The sequence below is a fragment of the Halictus rubicundus genome, chromosome 4 (genome assembly GCF_050948215.1).
Source record: "Halictus rubicundus isolate RS-2024b chromosome 4, iyHalRubi1_principal, whole genome shotgun sequence".
Lineage (NCBI taxonomy): Eukaryota > Metazoa > Arthropoda > Insecta > Hymenoptera > Halictidae > Halictus > Halictus rubicundus.
The window spans coordinates 15353636-15376823 of NC_135152.1; the positions used below are offsets into that span (position 1 = coordinate 15353636).

General features: G+C 38.5%; 5 protein-coding genes across 9 annotated transcripts in view; 3 read left to right on the forward strand and 2 right to left on the reverse strand.

Moving 5' to 3' along the window:
- Positions 1-5736, forward strand: part of Acc (acetyl-CoA carboxylase) — a 28441-nt gene extending 22705 nt beyond the window's left edge. For all 3 annotated transcript variants that reach the window (XM_076786985.1, XM_076786987.1, XM_076786986.1), the window contains 4 exons: positions 177-3986; positions 4157-4436; positions 4525-4805; positions 4886-5736. In XM_076786985.1, the coding sequence (XP_076643100.1) occupies positions 177-3986; positions 4157-4436; positions 4525-4805; positions 4886-5500 (4986 nt within the window). In that variant the 3' untranslated portion in view covers positions 5501-5736. The remainder of the gene's footprint in view (positions 1-176; positions 3987-4156; positions 4437-4524; positions 4806-4885) is intronic.
- A 509-nt stretch (positions 5737-6245) lies between these two features.
- On the reverse strand, positions 6246-10346 carry LOC143353566 (SID1 transmembrane family member 2). Its single transcript, XM_076786996.1, has 11 exons — positions 10266-10346; positions 10119-10203; positions 9673-10028; positions 9287-9591; positions 9033-9183; positions 8706-8789; positions 8273-8590; positions 7422-7968; positions 7071-7345; positions 6790-6999; positions 6246-6720 (listed from the first exon to the last, which is right to left on the reverse strand). Exons 3-11 carry the CDS (start codon positions 9853-9855, stop codon positions 6433-6435), a joined length of 2361 nt encoding a protein of 786 aa, XP_076643111.1. The 5' UTR covers positions 9856-10028; positions 10119-10203; positions 10266-10346; the 3' UTR covers positions 6246-6432.
- A 1173-nt stretch (positions 10347-11519) lies between these two features.
- Positions 11520-13509, forward strand: Rpn9 (regulatory particle non-ATPase 9). The gene is made up of 5 exons (XM_076786970.1): positions 11520-11679; positions 11756-11869; positions 11988-12314; positions 12391-12723; positions 12824-13509. Exons 1-5 carry the CDS (start codon positions 11564-11566, stop codon positions 13089-13091), a joined length of 1158 nt encoding a protein of 385 aa, XP_076643085.1. The 5' UTR covers positions 11520-11563; the 3' UTR covers positions 13092-13509.
- A 533-nt stretch (positions 13510-14042) lies between these two features.
- LOC143353589 (uncharacterized) lies at positions 14043-15666 on the forward strand. 3 transcript variants are annotated; one of them, XM_076787038.1, is made up of 5 exons: positions 14043-14287; positions 14371-14504; positions 14614-14939; positions 15146-15348; positions 15445-15666. In XM_076787038.1, the coding sequence occupies exons 2-5, from the start codon at positions 14431-14433 to the stop codon at positions 15544-15546; spliced, it is 705 nt and encodes a 234-aa protein (XP_076643153.1). In that variant the 5' UTR covers positions 14043-14287; positions 14371-14430; the 3' UTR covers positions 15547-15666. The 3 variants fall into 3 exon arrangements, with proteins under 3 accessions (XP_076643153.1, XP_076643154.1, XP_076643152.1); XM_076787039.1 differs by having other exon boundaries at positions 14043-14270; XM_076787037.1 differs by having other exon boundaries at positions 14043-14504.
- A 1026-nt stretch (positions 15667-16692) lies between these two features.
- LOC143353088 (uncharacterized) lies at positions 16693-21811 on the reverse strand. The gene is made up of 5 exons (XM_076786134.1): positions 21803-21811; positions 18795-19576; positions 18479-18668; positions 17318-17690; positions 16693-16808 (listed from the first exon to the last, which is right to left on the reverse strand). Exons 1-5 carry the CDS (start codon positions 21809-21811, stop codon positions 16693-16695), a joined length of 1470 nt encoding a protein of 489 aa, XP_076642249.1.
- Positions 21812-23188: the final 1377 nt, after the last annotated feature.

Consider the following 23188-nt stretch of genomic DNA (forward strand, 5'->3'; position numbering starts at 1 on the left):
TCGTTGCTTCAGTTAGCTTCAAATATCTTACAACTTTTCTGAACTGCATAACACAAGATCTTCAATAGTGTTTTGTAATTAATGAAAGAAATACGTAATATAGCACATGTAGTACTGGATTAAGTGTTGAATTAGTTCTGCATCTGATTCGAATTGATGGTTACTTTCAATTTCAGGTTGAACTCATCAACGATGGATACAAATATAAAGTACAAACAGCCAAATCAGGACCCAACAGTTACTTTCTTATCATGAATGGTTCCTACAAAGAAGTAGAATTGCATCGACTCTCGGACGGAGGTCTGCTGCTCTCTTTGGATGGTGCGAGTTTCACTACCTACATGCGAGAGGAGGTCGATCGTTATAGAATCGTAATAGGGAACCAAACCTGTGTCTTTGAAAAAGACAACGACCCGTCTTTGTTACGTTCTCCTTCTGCTGGAAAGCTGGTCAGTTTTCTGGTCGACGACGGTGGCCACGTGAATGCTGGACAGGCCTATGCGGAAATCGAGGTTATGAAAATGGTGATGTCGGTGACCGCTAGCGAAGCTGGGAGTGTTTTCTATGTCAAGAGACCAGGTGCCGTTCTCGATGCTGGTACTCTGATCGCTCATTTAGAGTTGGACGATCCAACTTTGGTAACCAAAGCCCAGGACTACACTGGTCAGTTCCCGGAAACCGAAGTTCCTGCAATCTCCGAGAAGCTAAACCATCTTCATGCGAAATACAGAATCGGTTTGGAGAACATTTTGGGTGGATATTGTTTGCCCGATCCGTACCACGTGCCTCGCGTACGAGAACTTCTGGAGATGTTTATGAACTCGTTGCGTGACCCTAGTTTGCCCTTGCTCGAGCTACAGGAGGTAATCGCCTCGATATCCGGAAGAATCCCAATCTCTGTTGAAAAGAAAATTAGGAAACTGATGTCCCTCTACGAGAGGAACATCACTTCTGTTTTAGCCCAATTCCCTAGTCAGCAGATCGCCGCCGTGATCGATGGGCACGCAGCGTCGCTTTCGAAGCGATCTGAACGGGACGTCTTCTTCTTGACCACGCAAGTCATAGTGCAATTAGTACAAAAATATAGGAATGGAATACGTGGCAGAATGAAGACCGCCGTTCACGAACTTCTCAGACAGTACTACACCGTCGAGTCCCAATTCCAACAAGGCCATTACGACAAATGCGTTTCAGCTTTGATAGAGGAACACAAAGATGACGTGGCTACGGTAACAGCCACGATTTTCAGTCACAACCAAGTTACCAAGAAGAACGTCTTAGTAACTATGCTAATCGATCACATCTGGGCCAATGAGCCTGGCCTCACGGACGAATTGTCGAGCACCTTGACAGAGCTGACTAGCTTGAATCGTACAGAACACAGCAGAGTTGCGTTGCGTTCCAGGCAGATCTTGATCGCTGCCCACCAACCTGCCTACGAATTACGACACAACCAAATGGAATCGATATTCTTGTCGGCAGTGGACATGTACGGCCACGATTTCCACCCAGAAAATCTGCAGAAACTGATTCTCTCTGAAACGTCCATCTTCGACATCCTACATGACTTCTTCTATCATACAAACCGTGCGGTCTGCAACGCCGCGTTAGAGGTCTACGTTAGGAGAGCGTACATCAGTTACGAATTGACCTGCCTGCAGCATTTGGAATTGTCTGGCGAAGTTCCCCTCGTGCACTTCCAGTTTTTGTTACCCATTAATCATCCGAATCGGCAGAGTCAATCTTCTGTGAATCATCGAATCGGAGCTATGGCGGCTTTCCAAGACATGGAACAGTTCGTCAGGTATTCCGACGAGGTGCTCGATCTGTTGGAAGACCTCTCTTCGCCAAATTCAGTATCTGCCAAAGTCCTCGAAGCTGTGGACGCGGCTGGCAGCGAATCCAGACACAGCACGTCCATAAATGTGTCCATAAGTACCGCGGAAGCTGGTGGCGCGGTTGAAATGGGCGAGAGACCATCCGAACCGGTACACATTCTTAGCGTCGCTGTCCAAGACAACGTGGAGAATCACGACGACGAGTCTTTGACGCAAGTGTTCGGCGATTGGTGTACCTCGAACAAAGAGGAGCTGATCTCGCGAGGCATCAGAAGGGTGACGTTCGCTGTTTTGAAGAAGAGGCAATTCCCGAAATTCTTCACTTTCCGTCAGAGGGACGGTTTCTTGGAGGACAAGATTTATCGACATCTCGAGCCAGGATGCGCGTTCCAGTTAGAATTAAACCGTATGAGAACCTACGACCTTGAAGCTCTACCTACCTCAAACCAAAAGATGCATCTTTATCTTGGTCACGCGAAGGTCGCAAAGGGACAACAAGTGACCGATTATCGGTTCTTTATCCGTTCTATTATAAGACACTCCGATCTGATTACCAAAGAGGCCAGTTTCGACTATCTTCAAAACGAAGGCGAACGCGTTTTATTGGAGGCTATGGATGAACTAGAAGTTGCGTTCTCGCATCCGCTGGCTAAACGTACCGAGTGCAATCACATTTTCCTGAACTTCGTTCCTACGGTGATTATGGACCCGGTGAAAATGGAGGAGAGCGTGAACGACATTGTGCTCAGATACGGTTCCCGGTTATGGAAGCTGAGGGTACGCCACGCTGAGATCAAAATGGCAATTCGTCCAGCGCCGGGCAAGCCGGCATCTACCATACGCTTGTGCATTGCCAATGATAGCGGTTATAGCATAGACTTGCATCTATATACAGAGGTGACAGATCCAAAGACTGGTATTATTCGCTTCGAGCCCGCTGATTCCCGGAAATCAGGACCCATGCAAGGTCTGCCGATTTCCACGCCATATTTAACCAAAGATTACCTTCAGGCAAAACGGTTCCAGGCTCAAAGTGCTGGCACAACTTACGTGTACGATTTGCCCGATATGTTCAGACAGCAAACAGAAAAGATTTGGCAGAAGTATATAGAAGAGAGGTCGAATTGCAATATAACTGTTCCGAATCCAGTGATGGATTGTATGGAATTGGTCATGGAAGGTGACAATCTAGTGGAGCAGAAACGACTTCCCGGTGAAAATAACGTTGGCATGGTGGCTTGGAGATTAAAGCTCTACACGCCAGAGTATCCAGAAACTGGACGGGACGTTATATTGATAGCAAACGACTTGACCTATTTGATTGGTTCGTTTGGTCCAAAGGAAGACTTGGTATTCTGCAGAGCATCCGAAAGGGCCAGACAACTCGGAGTTCCCAGGATCTATTTCTCTGCGAACTCTGGAGCGCGCATCGGTCTGGCGGAAGAAGTGAAAGCGCTCTTTAAAATCTGCTGGGAAGATGAAAATGAACCAGAGAAAGGATTTAAATATATTTATTTGACAACGGATGATTATGCCCGGTTAGCACCGCTCAATTCCGTAAAGGCTTCGTTGATCGAAGATCGAGGCGAATCTCGTTATAAAATTACAGATATAATCGGTAAAGATGATGGTCTTGGTGTAGAGAACTTAAAATACGCTGGCATGATCGCTGGAGAAACGTCCAGAGCATACGAGGAAATAGTTACGATCTCTATTGTATCCTGCAGAGCTATTGGCATTGGAGCGTACCTGTTACGTCTTGGACAAAGAGTCATTCAAATAGAGAACTCGCATATTATCTTAACCGGTTATAGAGCATTGAACACTGTATTGGGTCGCGAAGTGTACGCAAGTAATAATCAACTCGGTGGGATACAAATTATGCATTACAACGGTGTATCGCATGCTACAGACGAAAGAGACTTGGACGGTGTCGAAACCGCTTTAAGATGGTTGAGCTATTGTCCTAAGTTTAAAGGTGCACCTCTTCCTATATTACCAGCGCCGCTTCCTGATCCGGTTGACAGAGAAGTCGGTTATGTACCCACGAAGGCAGCCTATGATCCTCGGTGGATGCTCGAAGGCAGGCCATCGCCTAATGAACTAAACTCTTGGGAAAGTGGATTCTTTGATCGAGGTTCTTGGCAGGTATGGCACTTATCAGGTTACACACGAATTCGAAATTTCGATTCAATTTATGTTAACTTCAAAATATAATTTTCCATTGTTACTTATAATATAACAGGCTCCCATCTGTCTGGAAGTTATGTAAATCCATTATCCGTAAATCAAGCTTTTCAACACAATTTTATTTGTAGGAAATAATGAGACCTTGGGCTCAAACTGTGGTAACCGGAAGAGCCCGATTAGGTGGAATTCCTTGCGGTGTTATCGCAGTTGAAACAAGGTGCGTTGAACTGCATTTACCAGCCGATCCTGCTAATTTCGACTCGGAGGCAAAAACTATATCCCAAGCAGGACAAGTATGGTTCCCTGATAGCGCGTACAAAACTGCCCAGGCCATTCAAGATTTTAAGAAAGAGGAAATACCACTTTTCATTTTCGCCAATTGGAGAGGATTCTCTGGTGGAATGAAAGGTATTTACCGACTCGTAATAATTCACATGAACGTTATTTCTAATCATTTTTATGCTACATGTACGAAATAATATATGCTTTTTCATAGATATGTATGAGCAGATCATCAAATTTGGTGCTTATATAGTAGACGGTTTACGGGAATATTCGAAACCGATATTTGTATACATTCCACCGAATGGAGAATTAAGAGGTGGTGCCTGGGCGGTAGTTGATCCAACTATAAACCCACGTTACATGGAAATGTTTGCTGACAATACAAGCAGAGCTGGCGTTCTAGAACCCGAGGGGATAGTTGAAATCAAATTTAGGTCGAAAGATTTAGTTAAAACCATGCATAGAGTGGATTCAGTGATTATAAAACTCAAGGTGAATGTTTTTTACCTTTTTACAATAAACGCTGGGTAGTGTTTAGTACGCAGATTTTCATAAACAGCAATTTTTTTTAGGAAAAACTGTCTAACATAGATACACCAGAAGCACGAACAGAAATCGAGTCTCAGATACATAAACGGGAAAAAGAACTGGAACCTATGTACCGTCAAGTTGCAGTTCACTTTGCGGATCTCCATGACACTCCAGAGAGAATGTTTGAGAAGAGCGCGATTCATGACATAATTCCTTGGCGAAAGGCCCGTAGGTTACTCTATTGGCGGCTCAGGAGGAGACTTTTGGAAGATGAAATCAAAGAAGAAGTTCTGTCCATGCAACCGCGTTTCGATGTCCGACAAGTTGGCGCGATGTTGCGGCGATGGTTCACGGAAGACAAAGGCCCCACAGAGTGTTACTTGTGGGATCAGGATGAAGCTGCAACCAACTGGCTGGAGAGTCAACGCCAAGACCAGAACAGTGTTATTTCGCGAAATATTACTTGCGTGAAGCAAGACGCAGTTGTTTCACGAATCAAAGAGGCCCTCGAGGCCTGCCCAGAAGTCAGGTTAACTGCAGTCCTGGAAATCGCCCACAGGTTACAGTCGACAGAACGCGCAGAATTGCTTAGGACATTATCCCAACTAGAGACCACTACCCAAGAACATCATAATGACTCAAGTGCCTCGTCTTAATGTTTTTGATAAAATTTACAAGATTCTCTGTCTATCCACGTACCTGGTGTATGTAACTCCGTTAGAATTAATTGTACAGACACTCGTTATATCATCTTGTTAATAGTAAATTCTACGGGAATAGCGTAATTTTGCAAAGTTAATACTTGTTTCTGTCGATAGTGTTACCTGATGGTAGAAAGTAAAAAGAGGTGAACATGTATGCTAGTACAGTTCAATAATGATGCTATCGAGTATCAGACAGTGTAACTGCCGTTTCCTAAACCATGGCAAAGTATGACCATTGTTTACGATAAGTTATATTCATGAATATAGAAATTATATGTATATATACATACATACATACATACATACATACTTACATACATACATGCATACATATACATACATACATAAATACACGTATATACATATATGTATATATATGTATAATACATAAAAATAAATATATTTATTATACATGTATATTTATACGTATATACATATATATTTATTTAAAAAAAAAAATTGTTCGTTGCGTTTACTTTTACCGAACGACTAACTAGAACGATCGTACATGCCATCTTTCCATTGTATCGGTAAGAAAAAGTCAATGGGTATGTTTTACCAAATGTTGAATGGTGTTTTCTCATGGTCATAATACAAAATATCAAAAAACTTGTTTTGCACTTAAAGAATTAATATTTTATTGAAAATCGGGTTGATTGTAAGAAATAAACAATGAAAAATTTTATGAATCTGAGTGATCAAAAGAATTAAAACGTTTAATACAAATTAGATACTATATGATCTTTATCTTTATATATACAAATATATTTTATACTATTTTTAATTCACTATGAACTAGGTAAAATGTATATTATATGCAGTCATATTCTCATAAAGAGGTAAAACAAACAATCGCGAATTAACGTTCTTTCGTGTTATTACCCTTAAAAGACTGGTATTTGACTTCGATGTACATCAACAAGATCGTCGTCCAAAGTAAGCAGAACCATAAATGAGAAGAACATTGCAAAAGCGGATAAGAAATGCCAAATGTCATGGTTATCGAAGAAGTTTAGTAGCACACAAGGTTGATTATAAAGGCGTGATGCTGCTGGAGTAAGCGCCCACGAAATTGTTTTGTGTACAAAAAAATACATAGCCAAGCCCCAGAATACAATCGATAAAATGATATAAATCAACGGTTGGAAGAGAATCCGCTCTTTATGATATTTCTGAAACATAAATTCGATTAATAATTAATTATGCTCTGTCCATATGTGAACGCTTTGTCCTACACTTACCTTCATTAAGATGTAAAAAAAGGTATACAAAATTAAATTGGACATTAGTATAGCTAATAAGAACGTTGCAAAATTTTTCTCGTGAGTTATATTTCCATACACCGCGAGAGCAACGTTGCATAAATTTGCTACGACAAGCATTATAAATCGTCCCAAATACAAAGGACGAAGCAAATGTCCAATTCCTACATGTATATCGTACCTACAGTTCTGTAAGAATTAAGTATACTTTAAAACATCAGACAATTTATTAATAGCTATGCATAACCGTTTGAGATTACCTGTATTATCCTCATAATGATACCTCTGAATCCATACCACCTGCACCGTCCCATATAGTAAATTTGGATCGTCAAGAACAAACAAATTGACAAATGGGCAATTGTAAATATAATCCAGAAAAGTGTTGAACCATTGAGGACACCAACTAGTCCAATGAAAATTACGAAAGCCAGAATACCGAACGTGACCGGCGCCCGTGCATTTATATCAGGGTGGCGAGTTTGATATATTTTAATCATGCATAGTACTGCTATGATGTACATAAAACTGGTATCTAAAAGAACAAAAAGAAAATATTGCTTATAACAATAACGTTACACACTGATAATACTAAGTAATATTCATTTTACCAAATTGAAAATTGCTGTGATTTGGACACACATGGTAACTTGCTGAGAGTATTCCTTCCATAATTAGAGCAGTGCCCATTGCATAGAATAATCCATAATGTTGGGGTATACCATAACACTTATTTCTTTCTTTATCTACTATATTATGTTCTCGAGAGTTTGTTAAGAAAATGAATAAGAGACCTAACATAACATACCCAAAATTCGAGAAGACATGATTGAAATCTGACAACTGTTGAAGAGGATGAGCACAGAGGAAATTATAGTAACACATATCTTGATTTCCGGTAACGTGAAGCACGTTCTGATATGTTATAACCAGTTGCACAACCGGCAACGTATAAAATGTAGCAACTGTTATTAAGTAATATAAATATAATCGGGACTTGTGTCGAAGAATCTTCGGATCTTTGCGTGCCAAATCACAAACTGAGAGCACAAGTTTCGTTCGTATGACATCTTTATCATAAAGACTATCTTCTAATAGATCAATGTCATCTTCATCAATTGAAGAATCTTCGGATCTCACAGACTGATTACGTCCACCCTAAAGCATAAATAAGTTGTTAGATATTTTAAAAATTAAAAGATAAGTGTCAACGAAAGAACAATTTAATAGAAAATTATGTTATGTATACATGTAAAACACAATGCAAATGCTCTTAATGATTTAAAATTTATAATTGTGTTTGTGGAAGAATTTGATTGAGAATTCAATAGCATTCCTGAGTAGAAAAATGATATATGAGTATATATCCTGATTCTAAATTGTTTTAATGTTCTATAATCTCTTGTGAAATTGAAATTAAATTTTCTAAAATAATTTCACGTGGTTGCATCAATTATCTTACCTCTTCTACAGTTGAAGGACTTGGTAAAGATTCGTCAATGTTCTCATGATCTTGATTATTCAGTATTTCCTGGGCAAGTTTTCTACCTTCTTTAACTCTTGATACTATAATGGCCACAACATACATAATACAGAAACTAAATATGATAGAAATGGCAATCCCTGATGCGACTAGATAATCTTCTTTCCTAATGCTATTGGTTACTTTTAATGTCACATCTTTATTTCTTATGGAGATCATACTAGGTGTTCCAACACAATCGGTATCATCACCATTTACAACTAATACAACAAAAAAGCCTGATGGATACGCATCTCTCTAGGAAAACCAATATCAAAGTTTAAGTTCATTTTTAATAATGTTGCACTGAAACAATTGATCACTTTTGTGTTATCGATAGTTATATTTCCTAGGAATTAGGAAAAATACTCACTGGCACAGTTATACCACCTTTACGAGTTACAGTTTGCCAAGCACCAGTAAATTCAATATTCCTTTCTAAATCAAATACAGGACACTAAGGACAAACATATAAAGAGCATTAATATATTAATATGATTATAAGAGATGAAAAAGATTATAATTTAGATAATTACATCTTGAATAATATATACAATAAAATAGACAACATTTCTGTTTAAGTAGTTATTGAAATATTATTTAATTATTTAAGCAAAGCTTCCTGTAATGTTTACGTTCATTGTTACACATATAAGTAAAATGTTGTATACCCAAGTTCACATTAAGTTTATTCACTTACAGATATATTTTGTATTGAAACTTTCATGCAAATGTCACTCTCAGATTCAACATTGACAATCACTGAGGAACTTTCTATTTCTTTAGGAAAAGTATAACCATAATAAATAGGTCCAGATGGTGAAATTGTTACTGATCGTTTTTCGTCTGATCTAAAAGATAATACAAATCACTATTAATAAAACTCCTTAATACTATAAATTTTATTAACTTATACATAATACTAACTGAAGTAAAACTGAATAAAATAAATACCTTAAGTAGAAATTTAAATCTCTTGTTACATTAAGCTGAAATGAAATGTTCTTGTGACTGGCTGTTGATAAACTAACAGTAATAAATTCATCTTCCTCTTCTACATGTCCTCTCTGATAATCTTTTGTTGAACACAGCGTACGACTGGTTTTACTATAAACTGATTGATTGAAATACATGCTTCTCACTACAAGAGGTATTTGCCATGATAAAATTTCTCTTTTCTGACGTACAACTACAATAAGAGGTCGACCGTGAGAGGCATCGCTTTCAACATTTATCCTTGCAGTTTGCATCCATGTTGCCTGTACACATGTATCATTCAATATAGAAATAGAAATAGAAGATGTGATACAAACTTAAAATATATAGACATGAATACTTACATTGTTAGTGTGATATAAGAAGACATATTCAACATTAGTATTTATATCATATGTATATACATGTCCATAGTTTGCATCAATAACAATGGGTCTGAATGATACATTTTGCGTAAGAATAGCATCACAAGTATTAAATATTAGTGAGACAGTAATAACTGTCAAAATTCGTTGAACATCCAGCATTTCTAAACATTTGTACTTATAACCATAGTCTTAAATAGACACTCATATGAATTTATCACATTCGAAGCTTTTCATTAACTTATTTACTAAACATCAATCAACATAATAACAAAAATCACTTATTGAATTTTATGTATTCTCCTTTTATTCTATATAGTGTATTGGTTAATTCACTTTAACGAATTCATAATTTGATAGTTTCGGGGAAACCCACTACACAAGAACGACAGTATAGTAAACTGCTGAATTACCAGTTTACATACGTTGCTTTCAAGCATCTTAGCGTGTCTTTTGAATCGAAGAGTATTAAGGCCGCCACACACGCTTGCTTTGTCATCGCTTTTGCTTCTGAAATCATGAGTTGCAATGCAAGACGGAAAAAATCAACATCGTTGTGATTGCGTTTATACCAGATAATTGACGAAACACTTTGTAGTCTTGGTTATGTCTTGTTTTACAGACAGATCACTATAGCTCATACTACTTAACGCTACTGTATATGTACAATGTGTATACTATGCAAAAATAAAAATATAATCAGCAAGACGGTATATACACGTTTGTTACAGCAGCGTTACGCATATGTGACGATCATGATTTTCTACATTACGTAGTGAAAATCAAATTAATTTTGTTCATGACATTATTGAAAATTATATACATATAATACAAAGTGGAATATTTAAAGAATTTACAGCTTCTTTGTGACAATATTGTTTTTCATATTTTACAAGAGGATACCAGAGAGGAAATGAGAGTGCTCACGTTCGGGGTTTAGTGTCCCCCCACTTTTCTGCATCATCTTTTTATCCTGGAACAGAACCTGCATCATCTTTTTAGCCTAGAGCAGAACCTGCATCAACTTTTTAACCTGTATTAGAACCTGCATCATCTTTTAGGTTGAAACAGAGCCTACATAGAAGACCCTGGCATCCACCCTGGCATTATTTGCAATCCGCTGCTAATGATGAAGGTAAGATGATGCAGGTTCTGTTCCAGGCTAAAAGGTTGTTGATGAATAAATAAAAGCTGGTAGCGAACGTGCACTGACGTGCACAGAAAGAAAATGAGAACCCCACTCCACAGAATATGCTAGAGGTGAAACTTCTGTCGAAACTCGAAATCTCTCATCTTTGTGAACTTGTCATTTTGGATCTACAGAGTGTCCCAAAATGATGTACTTCCTTGAAAGGGGTGGTTCCTGAGGTTATTTGGACTAACTTTTTCCTTTGTAAAAATGCTCCATATGGCTTTGTTGAGGAATTATTAACGAAAAACACGAACCAATCAAAGTGCGGCCACAGAATCTGTCCGTTGTAGCCGCGTTCTAATTGATCCGTGTCTTTCATTAATAACTCGAAAACAAAGCGTTTCGGCGCAATTGACAACTGAGAAAGGTGCTTAGAACAACTTCTTTCTTTTTCTTACATTCTTTCTGGGACACCTTGTGTTTCCTTCTAACTCAAGCACGCGAACCCGACTGACTCAATTTAGTTTGGACTTGCAGATATTGTACTAAAGTAAATTATACAATTTAAAAATTAAATATTACATTTTATATTTCAAATTACGCTCCTATTTCTGTTGGTCATGCTGGAGGAAATTGTATAGCGCAATCGTGGCTAATTTCATGCGCTCGTGTAGTTCGAGAGTATGTGTTGTACCTAACTTTACTATGCTGATTCGGCTTTAGTCATTGTTATTAAAGATGACGGCACCCGTACCACCAGAGGAAATTATTACATATTTAAGTCAAAATCAAAATGTTGCAGACAAAGAGCTGGCTGCTGAATGGGCTCAGATTGAAGAATTATACATTAAAAGGTAGTATCTATAAAATATTATGAATTACATTTGTACAAAAGTATCGAAAATTTGTGTCACGTTCCGTGACTTGCAGGCTTTGGCATCAGCTTACACTCAAATTAGAAACATTTGTGAAACACCCATCTCTTGCGAAAGGAGATAATTTGATACAGTTATACGTTAACTTTTTATCTACCTTCGAAAATAAGTAAGTACCACTCATAATATATTCCTTCAAAGTGTTGAATCATAACCTCACTTTTCTATTTCACTCACGATGGTATATTAGTTTTACGTATAATACATGTATCTTGTTATTTACATAGACTAAATCCCTTGTCGTTGGTGGAAATATTATCACATGTAATACAACAATTTCAAGATAAACAAGGAGCAATTAAGTTCTTGGAAAAAATTGAACTTAAAGTTAAAAGCAGCAATGAAGCAGTGGCTCTCTGTAAAGTCTTCATAGGACAGATTTTATTGGATAAGTTAAATAATCAAGAAGAAGCAAAAAAAATTATAGAAGAAGTAGAATCTATGTTAGAGAATGCTGATGGTGTGACCACAGTTCATGGTAGATTTTACTTGTTAGCCAGTCGTCTTTATCGCTTGCAAGGAAAACATGCTGAATATTATCGCACTGCCTTAAGGTATTTTTCCATTTACAATGATCACTGAAATGTATTATAGTATAGAGTACTCTTTTAAATTGATTTTATATTTCAGATATCTGGGTTGTATCGATTTAAATACATTAAGCAGACAGGAACAAGAACAGCATGCATTTTTCCTTGGTTTAGCTGCACTTTTGGGCGAAGGAGTTTATAATCTTGGAGAGTTATTAGCTCATCCTGTATTACAATCCCTAAAAGGCACGCCAAACTCTTGGTTGGTCGATTTATTGCAAGCTTTCAATGCTGGTGACATTGCTGCATTAGAAAGATTAAAACCACAATGGAGTAAAGTTGCTGATTTAGTTGCACAAGAATTAAAATTAAGGCAAAAAATTTCTTTGTTGTGTCTTATGGAAATGACATTCAAACGGCAAGCAAACAACAGGTTTGTGTTTTTTACTTCGGTACCAAACTGTTATTACAAACGAATACTAAGAATTAGATCCACACAATTCATATTAATTTATTGTGATTTTTTCCTGCAGACAACTAACATTTGCAGAAATTTCTCAAGAAACTCGATTACCCCTTGGTGAAGTTGAACTGTTAGTAATGAAAGCTCTAGCACAAGGTTTGGTTCGCGGCGCTATCGATCAAGTTGCGGGAACAGTGAACATGACGTGGGTACAGCCTCGTGTATTGGATCGTAGTCAAATAGTTGGAATGGTTCAAAGACTCGATGGATGGTGTAAAGATGTTAGCTCTATGGAGCACCTACTAGAATCTAGAGCTTCTGACATTCTTACTCTTTAATATTAGGTTCAGGTTCTTTTATTGAAGCATTTGTAACTTACTTCTGTGTGTTGATTAACTCATTGGCTTAGCATTATTTTGAAAAGGGAATACACAGTAATAACTGTTAAAAGGAGCTGATTGATCGATACATAATATCTACAAATAACAAAATAAAAGTAGTCTGATCTTGATAAGTCAGTGAGTTTGTACAAGAAAAATCGTAAACTCTATTTTCTTGAAATACAAAATTATGGCAGTACTTGCAGGTGACTCTAAAGCAAAATATAATCTTGGTTTAAACTTACTATCCTAATGAAAGCAATTTAATACAATTTTTAATATTATACATAGGATAATCATTTAGATTTTGTTTTTGTGTTCACAAACTTTGTACTATGATCGAAATATTAATAATAATAATAATAATGTATATTAACATTTGTCAAATCTTCCTTCTTGATTTTGTATTCAAACCTTTAGCATTAACAATTTACAGTACTTGATTTCGTTTCTCGAAAATATGAATTTTCAAAATTCATAAATTTTGTATGGCTGCTCATAATTAATTTTTTTTATAAGTAACAATAATCTATTACCAGAGAGGAAGTTCATTTCTATTATTACAACTTCTTTGTATGTAGTAAAGCTTTATTGAAATAATTCGTCTTTAGATTTAAAGATCTATAGGTCTTGAATTACAATATAGTAAACAATACAAGGTGTCCCAAGAATGTCGAACTTCCTTGAAATTGGTGATTCTTGAGTCTTTCATTTGAAGTATCTTTCTCCTTTATGAAAATGTTTTCCCACCTTTGTTACGGGGTTATTGATCCAAGCTAAACGTTCCTCTCTGCCGTGGGTGTGGGATCTGATCCAGGCTAAAATTTAGTGTGGAGGCAGCACCATACCGGAGGCACAAAAACCCCAGGCGTGAGCACTCTCGTATCCTCTCTGATACATGCGAATAAAATAAATATTAAATAAAAACACAATAAGTGATCGTTGTTAATAAATCACATTGATTCAAGAGTTATCGACAATTTAAAATTGTTATATAAAATCATACGTGTCATTTTTCTGTATCTTTTGTTATAAGATTCTCTTGTTAGAGAACATTATACACAATGCTGTCGTTTACAAAAGTCATGTGGTCTTATTTTGGCGAGTTCGTCTTTAATCATATTGAACAGAGTTGAGGTAAAATGAATAAAAAAGTTAGTACTTATATCATTTGTAACAAATTTCCTGTATAGTCTGCATCGAATAATTCATTATGTTTATCTATTATACTATTCAGTTTACCAACAATATTCTACTTAACCTATATGCAAGGTAAACAAAGAAATTTTTGACAGTTATGGCAAGGTATTCTAGTGAATCGGATTCAGATCATAACAGTAGATATCGAAAAAGACGTAGTCGAAGATCTAGGTAAGTAACATATCAAAGAAACTATAAATTAATTATTGTACCTGTTAACTCGCAAATGTTAACAATTTATTTGTTTTTAAAATTAAGTGAAGTGAACTTTGTTCTTCAGATCATCTAGTTCCGATTCCAGTGATTCTTCACCGCATAGGAGAAGATCATCTAAACATTCGAGAACAAAGCGTAGACATGGTTCCCATTCCAGAAGCAGAGGAAGAGATAGAGAGCACAGTCAAAAGAGTTACAAAAGCTCCAGGAATAGTAATTCGAAAGGCAGAGAAAGACATAGGTATCGTTCTAAATCACGATCATTAGATCGCTCAAAAAGAAAAGTAAGATCCATATCAAGAGAAAAGTCGAGCAGTTGTTCAAGCAGTTCACAGTCTACTGTGAAACCTAATGTCGCTGAGAAATCTAAGAATGTAGTTGTTATAAAAGGTATAAGTAATAGATTAAAAATATTATTTTAATCATTATTATTATTACATCATCTCTATTATGCAATTCTTGTATATATACAATTCATTGAAAGTACTTTGTATTGTCGTATGTTAACAGTATCAATTGTTACTTTATAGCTATTTTTACTTATAAAAAAATACATATGTTATCATATCAAGTCTGAAATAAAATTTGATTTGCAGATGACTTTCCAATTGAACCACGTTTTAAAGAAGGTGTATTAGATGAAATAAATTCTGAAGGTTTTACACCCAAGCAATTTTCATCTTCTAATACAAAAGAAAGAAAGTTCAAAAATATTGTGATAGATATTACAGCAGATACCATACAAGTTCCAGCAGTAGCTGATATTCCATGTGGATCAGAAAGTATTTTTCATTCATCGGTAATTTATTCTCTTCGTTCTATTTATTTTATAGTTAAATTTAATTCGAAATCTATGAAATTTTGTATTTACATGTTTACATTTTTTTTTTTCTAGATAATGCTTGATCAAGAAGCAAGGTTTGACAAATGGGTGAAGAAATTATATACACTTCGACAGAAAGCCATAGCAGATTTAATACACTCAAATATCACTTGATAATAGTTAATTTTTATTAAATAAATAATATTAATGAATACTATTTTTTTTTCTTCACACTTATCAAGTTGTACAAGCATGTAATTTAAAAGCAAAATAAAGCATGATCGTTTTTTTTTACTTTTATCAGTTAATACTGTGTGCATATTCCGCGATCTATTTGTTAATAGTTCTAAGTAAGCTATGAACATTTTACGTAGTATGTATTCACAGGAAGATAGTTAGGTTGTAAGTAAATGATTTGTGTCATAAAGGTGTGAGTGAAAGATTGAACACATTATGGCCTACCGCAGTATTTATTTATGCGGACGTTCGTTTCTACAGCTACATTTTAAACATCATCGAAATATACATAGTATGATAAATAGTAAATAAATACAATATCGTAACAAACGTTAAAAATTAGCGTACATTTGATCATGGTTATGAACTGGTAGATATATTAGAGATGCAAAAAGGAAAATGCAATTGTTTAATGCGTACAAAAATGGTACTCACATAATTGAACAACGAACATATGTCAAAGTAACCAATCAGTATGAGATTCTTTTTTTTTTTTATAAATATTGAAAGAACGCGTTAGTGAGACAGTCAAGTAACGCTGCAATCGCTAAGTGATTCGAACGACACCGTCGGTGTACTGTAACGTATATACACGTCACAGCAATCGTATGCAATCATAATCGCCAAAAGTATCGTTCGTTCCTAAACATCGACTGTGAGGTGTTCATGTGTATTGTATAAATAAATTTTCCATTTATGCTATAATAGTACTATATAGTATGAAAACCACGTCTGAAATAAACAAAACGTTGACTTTCAAAAGTTCATCCTCTTTTACGTTTAAGTGAACAATCGTGTCCTCCTTATCATAGTTGTTGAACCGGAGACTGAATGTACTCTTCATAACCGTGTACATTCAACATCGATAGAGAAAATCGATGCGGTTCAAATTGTCATTTGCGATCATTATTGACAGCCACGTTTCTTCTGTTTCAGACGAAGATTATTCTATGTATTATGAAGAATGTTGCCCTATGCATTCCCTTTTCGTAATACACGCGATATACATATATGTATATATAAATATGTATAAATATACATACATATGTGTATATATATATACCACTATGCCTAATTAAATATTTAATATTGGTATCCTCCATTGGCAGCGGCGTCGCCACCACTTCCAGACGGATATCCGCCATTACCGTTGCCACCGTTTCCGTTTCTGCCGCCTGGTCCACCAGATGGATATCCGCCTTCCACAAAAGAAGAAATGATTATTAGAAGCCCATTTTACGAATCATTATTATAAAATATAAGACATTAAACTAAACAGTATTTTCTTTCCTGGCAAACAGTATTTTCTTAAATGAAAGTACTGCAGAAATGTTAGATCGTTAGGAAATAAGTGAAAGTAAATAATTTACATTTTAACATTATAATTAAAGGTGTTTGAGTATGTCCGCTTTCGAATATCGTTTGCATTGAAACCATTATAGATTATTTACTTGAAAAAGCATTCTCATTATTGAACTGCGGATTTTATGTATTGACGCCAATCGGAGTTGGTGTAATTGAAAATAATAGAGAACTTAAGAACACCGATATATTATTTTCAATTTATTAGGATCATTGAAGAAATTATGAAAATTTGAATGTGTCTTCTGTTTCTCGTAATTGACGGAGACAATTTATATTGTTAATCTCATTATTTTTCTTAGAACCTACGAAGTTGTTAAATTAGAGAAGGGATTGCTTCATTTACCGTTGCCAAAATCAGATCCACCGCCGTTGCCGCCTGGTCCTCCTGACGGATAACCGTTACCATTTCCGCCGTTTCCATTTCCGTTCCCGTTTGGACCGCCACTTGGGTAGCCATCGCCACCGAAATCACTTCCACCGTTGCCACCAGGTCCACCGGAACCGTATCCTCCGTTGTTTGCTTCGCCCTCGTATCTAATCTGTGGTTTAAATCCATCTTGATCGGCCTCGTATTCAATGATCTGCTTCCTTCCGTCAGGAAGCAGAACGTTGAATTCTCCTTGCGCGCGATCGCCATCTCGGGTCTCCGTGTGTCCGTAATCAGCACCGGACTGCTCGTCCTTCACCTCATAAGAGAATTCGTACTTTGCCGGCTCCTAGATCATTAATCTCCATTTTCCCGACTGACATTTACTTAGACGTTAACTTTATTGTCATTCAGCCAAAATTTACGCAACAGACAAACTTTTAACCGTGTATTATAGCATTCGGAAGAAGAATAGTTACTTTGAACTTCACATTCGTATTGGTTTCTTGAGAAAGCGTTTAGAATGAATTGCAATAATTAGCCTGCGGACTATGTCTACGCGTGTTTGCGGTTTCGAGAGAATATAGTTTGTAATTCTGGTTAAATTTCTAGTGTATCTTTATCCGAACGTTTTCATGATTCATAAGTGCGCGAAGATCCGCAGACTAATGCTTCCTTACGTAAACATTCAAAACAGTCTTTGTTTTATTTTTTATGAATTCTTCAAAAGTGTTTCCTTCTGGCAAGATATACTCTACACAACAACGTTCAATTGATTGAACTTCCTGTCACTATCGTTCCATTTTAAAACTAAAAGGAACTCTCTCTTTTTCTCTCTTCCCAATCATGAAAAAGAAGTATCGCAACTGTTTCTACAGTTTAGATAGTAATTGTGAACAGTATATCTCTCCGGTAGGGCACTATGCTTTATGAAGTATTTATAATAAAATTAGTATCTGATGCACGTTTATACATGCTTTGCTATTATTTTTCAAAAGTAGTAATTTCATAGATTGTTCAATTTAAAACAGAACGACTATATTGAGGAGAATCTTTGGATCGCACTTCCATATCCATAGGGAGTACTAGAAAATGCTTGTTCAAGAATAAAGTAGGTTTTGTAAAACGTTCACTCACGTTACTTTCCTCGTCCCCGTTGCTTCCGTAACCACCATTGCCATTGCCATTCCCGTTTCCACCCGGTCCGCCGGAGGGGTAGCCTTCGTTTCCACCGGGTCCACCAGAAGGATAACCACCATTACCATTTCCGTTGCCACCGGGCCCACCGGAGGGATAGCCACCGTTACCATTTCCATTCCCACCGGGTCTTCCAGACGGATAACCGCCATTTCCATTCCCGTTTCCACCGGGACCTCCGGACGGGTATCCACCGTTGCCGTTTCCACCATTTCCCCTGTTACCACCACCATTGCCCCCGTTCGGTCCTCCGGACGGGTATCCACCATTACCACCGTTACCACCATTTCCACCACCGTTGCCATTCCTGCCAGGTGGTCCATAAAGCCCCGACGGCCTCCCATTGTTGCTATCCGGCGGACCGTAGTTGCTCGATGGCCGACCACCGTTGCCGCCATTTCCTCCCCCGTTTCCGTTCCTGCCAGGTGGCCCGTAAAGACCGGAAGGAGAGCCGCCGCCATTGCCGCCGCCGTTGCCACCGCCGCCGCCGAAACCGTTCCCACCTTCCGGTGGCCCGTAGCTACTCGATGGTGCCCCATTGAACCCGCCTTTGCCAGCTCCACCGTTTCCACCACCGAATCCGTTTCCTCCACCAGGTGCTCCATAGCTGCTCGATGGTCTGCCGTTGCCAGAGCCACCGTTTCCACCGAAACCGTTCGATGGTGCCCCATAGGAGCTCGACGGCGGGCCACCGCCTCCGAAACCGTTTCCTCTGCCACCACCACCGCCGCCGCCGCCGTTCCTTCCGCCGTTCGAACCCGGCCTCCCATTGCCAGAACCGCCGCCATTGTAACCGTTGCTTCCACCAGTTGGCACTCCGTAACTGTTCGACAAACCGTTGCCGCCACCACCGCTACCACCGATGCCGTTCTGACCGTCGAAACCGGGTGGCCCGTAACTGCTCGAAGGACCTCCGCCACCTCCGCCACCTCCGCCGTTGCCACCTCCCGGACCACCGCCTCCAGGTGGCAAATACGAGTTCACTGGAGGCTCCGAGCGCACCAGGCTGAGGGCCACGATGAACACTGCTAACGCGATCTGCAAGTTTCGTAATTCGGCCGGTGATTATAATAGCGGTGTAAGTAAAATAAAAACATTTCCATTATTATGTCTTTTTATACGTTAACCCTTTCCAGCCGATTGGTACTCGTATGTACCATCAGTGCTTTGAAAAAGACTGACCCTTCCGTTTTGCATTATTGGTGGTTTTAATGTGTACCAGTCCGTTCGGTAGTGTTTAGTACGAATACCGTCTTGAAAGGGTTAAATCGAAGCAGAAGATGATTAACAAGTTTACTTCCCACCAGGTTCGGGCGGAACATAGATAACAAGCGGAAACAAATTCACGGAAGTGACCTGGCACAATGCTTAATCCGTTTATTATGTAAATATGACATAAGAGTGATAAAAATTATAAAATGATTTCTGCCGCCATATACGCGGCATTGGAACCAGTAAGTAAAAGTGCCATGCCGCTTGTATGGCGGCATTGGTCGGTTGAGGGTTAATAAATCTGTTTTCGGATCGAAAGCGTTAGTTTTGTTCGCTGCAAGTCACCAACTAGAGTGTACAATTCATTTTGAAAATCATATAAATCATCTAAATGTTTAACAGACACATTTTTGAACAAGTTATTCATAATATTGTACTACGATATATAAATTTCACGTTAGAAGATCATATATTTGACCAACAAAATTTTGCTTCATAATGGAAAAATATTTTTAGTATACTCAAATGCAAAACTCTAAATATCTCGAAACAAAATATGTATGATCACTTTCATAATCACCGGTACGATTCAGTGTGCATGTAACGTGGTTCAACCCTTCCAATACGACGACCGATTGTTAATTTGTTTCTGTATAACCGATGTTTTATAATGATGAGCTGTGTCCACGCTTGAGCAATATCGAACAACTTTGTGTCGCTCTTTGTTGCCTTGTTCTTTTATTCGATAAAAACGCAGGAAATTCGGTGTGGACATAGCTTTACAGACGTTTCCATTATCCCTTGTTGATTTAGATTTAATAACTAAATAATCTGACGATCAATTTTGAAACATTCTTCAGAGTTAGCACGATGTGCAGACGTTGTTCGTGAAGGGATGATTGGGTAATTTGGTAATTGTCTGTATTACTTTCTGCTTGACATTGTTTCTGAAAATCTAGCCCTATGGATTCTATACATGTATAAATAAATGATGGTACTATTGAAAATATAGAGACCGATGAAATACAGACACTGCGATACTACAAGTAGAACTAGCGAGCAATAGTCAGACATCGCACGAAACTCTCCGAAAGCACCGAGCGCTCGATGAATTTTGAAATTTGACTTTTTCGAACAAGTACATGTTTTACACTCTCGATTAATTCTGTCCGCGTAAAATCAACCATCATCTTGATGTACCACAGGTTACAAAGTACCCCGTATGTTAAAGGAACAGAGTCGCCAGCAGAATAATGGTAGATAAGTATCGTTCGTATCATTATGAAATGATTAAACTCGCGTAACAATGAGCTAACAATAACTAAGCGAAACTTCATTAATACTATTTAAGATCAAATCATTATTTTCAAAATATTCTCCTTTCCAAATAATCCGCAAAATAGGGTAAACGAGTCTTATTTCAGCCCCTACATAATAGTCAACCTCCCCGTAAACAAACTGCTCAAAAATAAATGTCTACTAACAAATGATTATACATTTGAATGAGCAGAATGATCAGCCTATCCCTCATTTTCAATATGTAGGCTCATATTATAAAACATTTATAAAATAGCATATTAACAATAACAATGCTTAAGATGGTTGACTACAGGCTTCAAATAGCTGATTACTGGAACGATCACCCTACGAAGAGCAATATTTTTTCCATCCCCAACGTCGATAATCTTTTAAACCCTTTTAGATACCGGTGCTTATACATTTCGATGAAAATTCTCGCATCAGGATCGATCGTTATCACAAGATTTAGAGGTTCGAACGAAAACCGTGAACACTGTTCAGTTGTCTGGATTTCCCGCGATCTCGTCGACGATCTAATCAACTAGCCGGATCCGAAATTGAAAAGATTAGGATTGCGCTCGGGGGAACCAGCACGATCCCGGGGCCTCGGTTTCGAAACACACGTGTTACCACGACATTTCTGCCGCGCAGACAATCCTTCGCCGCCGCAAGCTTCATCCTCTGTTCCGATGGTTATCAGTTGCGACAGATATAATTTCCCTCGCGCACGCGGGTGCCCCGATGTTTTCTCACCTTAGACATGTCGGTGAACCGGCGGCTGTGTCCCGTCGAAACAATAAAACCTCGACCGTTCCCGTGGTCCTTATTGTTTGTTCCCGTCGGCTGTATCCTTGAGAAGGTGAGACGGACCCGGGTGATCACGCGAGCTACCGTTGATGATCGCCTCTTAGGTGGCCGACGTTGTTGCGCTCCTTTGCGACGACTACCTTGACTGTTTGCACACCTTCTTCCACCGTGGCACGGTGTCGAGGGAATGACAAAGTTTGCTTCTAATCCGCTTTATATATCCCTGAGATTCATCCGTGTTTCTAGATCACGGTTTGGTGCAACGCGCGGCCAGGATTTACCGGTGAGGCACCGTGTAACTGTGTCACGGTGGTGTTGAATCGGCCGGTGACGGTGGTAATGGTGAAGAAGAGTGGGACCGCAGGCAACAGCCACCTAGTGTACGGGTTCGTTCCATATTTCACGGGTTACGAATCCTATATTGTAACGCAATGCGGCGCATCATTAACTTCGAGAGCATCGTTCGGAGCTTCTCTCTCTCTCTCTCTCTCCCTCTCTCTCCCCCTCTCTCTCTCTCTCTCTCTCTCTACCCCTCTGTCCTTCTCTTTCGCTTCGTATCGTTTCTTTCTTCTTCGTTCGGACGATCGAGCGGACCGAACAAGGATACCAGGACTCCCGTAAGGATTACGGACCATCTAAGGATAGCAAACTTCGACCGTTCGTTTTCGTTAACCGGCTTGATTAATACGCGGCTCGTCTTTTCTTCGCATTCGGACTTTCACGAAATTGTTCGACGCATCCGCGGCTCTTCCGTGATATATGCCGGTGAATAGAGACATTGGGCAATTGCTCGGCCGGCCTGCTAATTACGGGGTAACTACATAATTAGCGGACGGAATGTTGGGCCACGCGGGATTCGTCGGCCGATGATCGAACGGGCGCGGTGATCTATCGGTAGCTCGGCGATTTCAATTGCGACCGGCCGGCGCACTGTGCAGACGAAACGATCCGACGGATGATCGAAAATCGATTTTCGTAACATTGTAAATCGGAGAAATATCGATGTCACTCGAGAGGGAGAGAATTAACTGTATTATAATAGTCCCACTGTCGTGCGATCTAGACCTTTTTGGGGGAATATGCGATTACATAATAATTCGACAGACTAAAAGAATTACCAGGATGGAGTACCAAGGGTTGATTTTCGCTTTGACCTTAACGCTTCACGCAAACTCTTTAATCGGAGCCGAGATAAGATGCAAATCAGATTCAGGAAATCCAAGCTCGGACATTTGGGTACCTGAATTTTTTATATTGAATTCGAGTTATAATAAATGCATCGAGCAGCCGGATACCCGTATCATAAGAGCTCTAGTGTGAAACAATCCACTG